Source organism: Entelurus aequoreus, linkage group LG04 (assembly GCF_033978785.1).
Source record: "Entelurus aequoreus isolate RoL-2023_Sb linkage group LG04, RoL_Eaeq_v1.1, whole genome shotgun sequence".
NCBI classification, from domain to species: Eukaryota; Metazoa; Chordata; class Actinopteri; order Syngnathiformes; family Syngnathidae; genus Entelurus; species Entelurus aequoreus.
The window spans coordinates 66896149-66902148 of record NC_084734.1 but is presented as its reverse complement, the minus strand read 5'-3'; the positions used below and the strand labels follow the sequence as shown (position 1 = coordinate 66902148).

The 6000-nt window shown below is 40.0% G+C and overlaps 1 protein-coding gene across 2 annotated transcripts in view; it reads right to left on the bottom strand.

The window, feature by feature from the left end:
• rps6kal (ribosomal protein S6 kinase a, like) overlaps positions 1-5248 on the bottom strand; it is a 44683-nt gene extending 39435 nt beyond the window's left edge. Inside the window, exons 1-5 of one of the 2 annotated variants that reach the window (XM_062045527.1) lie at positions 5089-5248; positions 1964-2023; positions 1772-1888; positions 1618-1699; positions 1454-1534 (exon numbers count right to left, since the gene is read on the bottom strand). In XM_062045527.1, the coding sequence (XP_061901511.1) occupies positions 1454-1534; positions 1618-1699; positions 1772-1888; positions 1964-2023; positions 5089-5226 (478 nt within the window). In that variant the 5' untranslated portion in view covers positions 5227-5248. The other variant, XM_062045526.1, reaches the window with a different exon arrangement.
• Between the last annotated feature and the right edge of the window lie 752 nt (positions 5249-6000).

Sequence of the window (6000 nt, the reverse complement as noted above, 5' to 3'; positions counted from 1 at the left end):
GACTAAATCTGACCAATCTAAGTCCGAGCATGAACTGATGAAGCCTACTCGGATGATAGGTGAAACGTCTTCTAAGACCAGTGTTGGCGTTAACGCACTTTTTGTGTCTTTTTACGCATTTAAATCGGAAAGGTCGCAAAATTCTGGAAGTCCGTGTGTCCTTTGGACGGTGTTTTGTTTTGTTTATATTTGCCGGGTCAAATTATTAATTATTAATTATTGGTCGACTTCAATTTTTTAATTTTGATTCGCCAAAAGTTTTATCGATCACAAATACTGCATTTCCAGTATTAGGACTCTCGCGTGTTATTGTTTTCGTCATGGCGAGCAATAAACCCAAAAAGCGAAGCTTCAATGAAAAGTGGGTTCATGAGCCACTTTTCAGCAAATGGCTTACTTATGAAGATGGAAAGATGTTTTGCACGCCATGTAAATGGGCTAAGAAAAAGAACAGCTTTACGACCAGGTGCACTGATTTTCAAAGATCCAGCGTCACCAGGCACCAAGAAACACCCTCCAATTTGGGTCCCTACAGTTCCGCTCTTTGGTCGGAATGACGAGGCCGTCGATTTGTTACAACTCTTTATTTATGTTTTGCGCAAAGCCAACCGGACATCCACTATGCTATTAACACTCCTGAACATGCTAGCGCGCCCTCTTAACTTGCCCACTCACGTCACTCACCCCACATATTGCCTTTCTTAAAGGGGAACACACAGCTTATGGCCATCCCGAAGCCAGAGATGAAATGCTAGAGGCATTGAGTGCCACTGTATTAAATTACATTGAGATAGGCTCCAGCACCCCACGCGACCCCGAAAGGGACAAGCAGTAGAAATGGGATAGATGAAACTAACTTGCAAAATTCTAAGTTTGTTGGCATTTTTTGCGATGAAAGTGTAGATGTGGCGTTATTTAAACGACTGATGATCTACATACAGGTGAGAATAATCATTTACATTTACCCTGGCACACGATTATCATCATTTTATGACCAAAGCAAAAAACTTTTTACAATTTTATACTGAAATAAATACACCTACAACTTATTAGATGAAAATATAGAAAAAAAATACCGGCAGCGGTAAGGTTTAGATCCATAAAGGAAAGAAGAAAGTGAATTAATGTTTATAACTGAATACATTTACATATGCATAAAAATGTGTTTTCTTTTGTATTCCTTTTTTTTAATGAATTAAGTAACGTTTATGACAACCTTTTTCCAAAACACAATATAGAATGTTAGATATAACAGGTTAATGCATACATTGATCATTTGTTTTGAAAACGCTTCCAAAAAGAACATTACATCATCCCCCACCGCAACAAAATTGTGATCCTGTGGCAAACAGGGACATTATCATTTCTGATCACTGCATGATGATGCATATAATCCACACTTCTGTGAACTAGAATTATGTGAACCCAATTACATACTTGCCCATTCTCTTACCATAGTGCAATTTCACAATGAAGGGATGATTGACCTCCACTAAGATGTCTCTCTCCATCTTAGTGCGAACTCTGTCCCTGACTAGTAAACAAAAAAGAAGGAGAAATGGTTTAAAGTCAACATTGACCATTAGTGCTGTGTTTTCTTATGAAAAGTCATCTTACCTTTCAATGATGCCTTTTTAAGAACTTTCATTGCATATAACTGACTGGCATCTGGACCAATAATTTTTCTTACTAGAAATACCTGATCAAGCAAAAATAGTTCAGGACGATGACTACAGAGAAAAAACATAGTTTGGTGTGTGTTCTTACTTACTTTGCCAAATGAGCCCTGACCCAAGACTTTCAAGAGCTCAAACTGTGACGGATCTGCTTTCTCGCAGCCCTCTTTCACATGGTGAGTGATAGGAATCTCTTCGTAGGTCTCGTCATCCTAGACACACACACACAAAAAGTAAGCCAAATACGCATAGATCCTACATGCATTGTGGCCTCCGTCATTACTTACACAGTGTGTATAACATTCTCCCTCCTCCATAGGTTCATCCATGATTTGATGTCCATTGACCTGCAGTCACAACAACAAACAACAATAAAATGACATAATATGAGTCGATGGGGAAACACAAACCTCAAGGAACGCATGTGCATAGAAGCTTTTAACGGAACAGAACTGCAGCTCCTGCACGCCCACGTGAATGACGAACAAATCCACAGATGAAAATGATGAGTCACAATGCAATAACAGAGCACTTTCACCAGCATGTACGTCTATTTGTTGATAAACAATATGCAATCCATGCTTTAAATTTTATGCAGCAGCATAGCTGCCATGATATCAGCTGTCTGACCTAAGCGGACCCATACCTAACCGGACACAACGTTGGACAGGCTACCACAATGATCTACAATAACTATGCCTTGATTCATGGTAGTAGACCATCTTAATTAATAAGAATTTATTAACGACAACAAAGAGCTCTGCTGTGTTACTTTTTGAGTGCATTTAAAACCAAAGCAATATTAATAGTAGAAAAAGCAGGCAAATGCATAACATTATGTATATGTATCATGTATGTAGACTTGATTAACAACGCACAGGTCTGCAGATTTCAATTGAGAGGTGTGGCTTGCTGCTGTATGATGTATTTGGTCTAGTGTTTGTGTGTGTTGAATTCCATCAAGCCTCTGAAGAGAGGGGATGAGTCATAGCACTACGCAAGCCCACTCAGTGGGTGGAGTCACAGACATTGACATGCGCTCACACTCACATCCACAGAACACAGGCCAGCAAATCCCTTTTCCAATATGGTTGAGCTCCACAAACTGAACATTACTTTATTATATACAAAACACAAAGTCAAAAGATATAAAACAAACCATTGCGGCACATTTGTGAGGTCTATGAAATGTTCAGGATACAGCCACTAACACATTAATCTTCACTCCCACCTCTGCTGTGGCTCATCACAGCTTGCAACAAGAGTGCAGCCTACACTGACAGCATGGCAGGCATTTTTTCTGTCATTTTACAAAACATGCAATGGATCATTTCACCAATGCGTAATGCTCTTTTAACACGGCTTTGTTTAACTGTCATACACGGTGAAAAACTGATGCAAAGTGGATTAAAGGGTAGTCCAGTTTAAGCGGCTAATCTAGATGTTTACTTCAGTGCTCCAGTTGTCTGTTAGCAGTCAATGTGCCTTTTTCGGTGGAAATTAGTGTTTTGGTAGTAAGTCATGCATAACTATATATTTCACTACATGGCTGTACTGTACATGAGGTTTTATTATTTGCATATAAAATACTAAACGGTTTAGCACCATCATTTTTTGCTGATTGTATTGTACCCTATGCTCTGTCCAAAAATCTGCTTTACAAGAACGTTGGCTTATTAGCGATTCCCAGGACCCAAAAAATGACAGCTGGCTCTAGAGAGTTTTCTATACGGACTCAGGTACTCTGGAATGCCCTAATAGCAACAGTTACAGATGTCGAGAAGCATTAAAGTCCCTCCTTAAAAGTCATCTATATACTCTAGCTTTATAATTGACTATTTTTAGACCAGTTGATCTGCCGCTTCTCTTTTCTGCCACCCTCTCATGCATGGAGAGGTACGAGGGCGCGACGGATAATCTCTGGAGACGTACCAGTCTGGAGGATGCGATAGCTGTTTTAAGTCGTGACTTGGAATGAACCACTCCTCTATGACATGTATGAAAACCTCCTATGACCCTGTGCTTACCCCCAATGGAATGGACTCTCACGTTATCATGAATAAAGCAATAACTTTACACAATTGGCATCTATTGTAGCCAGTCACCCAGGAGGAGTGGTCGCGACATCTGCAGCCCCTTCCCAAGGTTTCTTCTATTCTCTTTTTGGGCTTTTGGAATTTTTCCTTGCCTGGATGAGGGTTTAGATCAGGGGATATTAGTGGTTTAAGCAGCCCTTCAAGGCACTTGTGATTAACACACTTTGATTTATTGATTGATATTTTACGAGGTAGATATGTTTTCATTGTAATCCTTGTCTTTACAATAATAGTCTGCTGCAAATACAAAAAGATTGAGCTGTCAATTTGAATTATTTTACAGTGCCCAAAGCAGCTTTGAACCTTTGGAAAGTGCACCAAATGTGGTTTTAATAGCACTACATTGCAATATTGTTACCATGTAACACACACAGGAAGTTTATATGCTAAAACATAACTCACTTCACTTGCTCCAGACAAGCATGCACTATGTTGTGTATTAACTTCCTAAATACGTTTTGGTGCACGGTGAATACATAACTAACCAGTCTACCAGTTATGTTTATTGAAAACAACCCAGAAGAAAAAGTTACTGGGCTTACGAGCTGTCACAACCAAACTACATGCTAATGCTACAAGCGCTAAGCTAGTAGGAGAAAACTCCTCTTGTGAAGTGTAAATGGCAACAAAAGCCACAAGGAAACTGTGCGTTCCTGTGTGAACAGTATGCGGTCCTTGAATGGTTCTATAAGCTTCCACAACCCCAAAGGTCAATTTTCAAAGCGATACGCCGAAACAGCGAAATACAAATAAACATATAACCAGCTGTTAGCATTAGCTGGCGTGTTAGCATGCATCGCGATGCGCCGCAGGTCGTGACGCGAGATTAACGTAACCTTTCACCGGGACAAACTATACCTTCACTGGGTGACACAAGCCAAAAAACCAACAACATTGAGCGAGCAAAAATGTACAAACCTACCTCACTACTAACGCTGTTTATATCCATGTTGTGCCAGGATTCCGGTCTAAATCTAAGGCATCGTAGTCCACCTAGACCCCCGATCCAAAGTGCATATTTCCCCCGGCTGCTCAGCTCGGTCGTCCGGAGGGAAGCTGCGTGGCCGTGGGCCACTATCCGGGGGGATTTGGGTGTCGGTGAGGGAGGATATGTTGTCAATAACGGGACCATGCGCTCTGCAACAGCACCGCTACCCTGCCATAGATGCGAATATGGCGGCTACTGTGGTACCTGGGCAGTGGATGAGTTTGTTGACGTAGTTATGACGCAACTCAGTTAAGGATTTCCCTCGTCCACTCCAAAACCGCGGCTCTCGACGCGAATAAGCGCTGCCCTTGCGAACAAGACGACTTACTTGTGAATGACGCGAAATAAATGAACAGATCACACCGGCTTCCTGTTGCCGTCGACTCTCTGATCCCGAGAGTTTAAAGCTGAACGTTGCAGCTCGTCCATTTCTTGCTTTGCAGGAAATAAGAGGCTTAAAGCTCATCCACTTTCACTCCAGCTGTTTCTCCTCCACCAAACAGTCAAAGGAAATGGATGTTATGTCTTTTTGTTTGTAGCACACCATCGCCACATATATGTCAATTAATAATTTAACTAATAATTTACATTAGTAATGCTGCAGTGGAATGTGTAATTAGAGATGTCCGATATTATCGGCCGACACATGCTTTAAAATGTAATATCGGAAATTATCGGTATCGGTTTTTTATTGTCGGTATCGTTTTTTAAATTTTTTATTTTTTTATGTTTATTAAATCAACATAAAAAACACAAGATACACTTACAATTAGTGCACCAACCCAAAACAACCACCCTCCCCAATTTACACTAATTCACACTCATTCACACTCATTCACACTTTCTGTTATTAATATTCTGGTTCCTACAATATATATCAATATAGATCAATACAGTCTGCAAGGGATACAGTCCGTAAGCACACATGATTGTGCGTGCTGCTGGTCCACTTATAGTACTAACCTTTAACAGTTACTTTTACTCATTTTCATTAATTACTAGTTTCTATGTAACTGTTTTTATATTGTTTTACTCAAATATATCTGTCTGTGAGCAATGTTAGTGCAAATAATGTCCTGCTTCTGACACCATTATCTGACATCTGACATCTTATCTACAGTATCTGTCATGTTAAATAATAAGCAATGCAATGCAAATATAGCACATTTGTGGAATAGAACACTTGTATACTTTCCATCGAATGGTTGATAAAATCTTTGAAATTAGAAAAACAAGTATT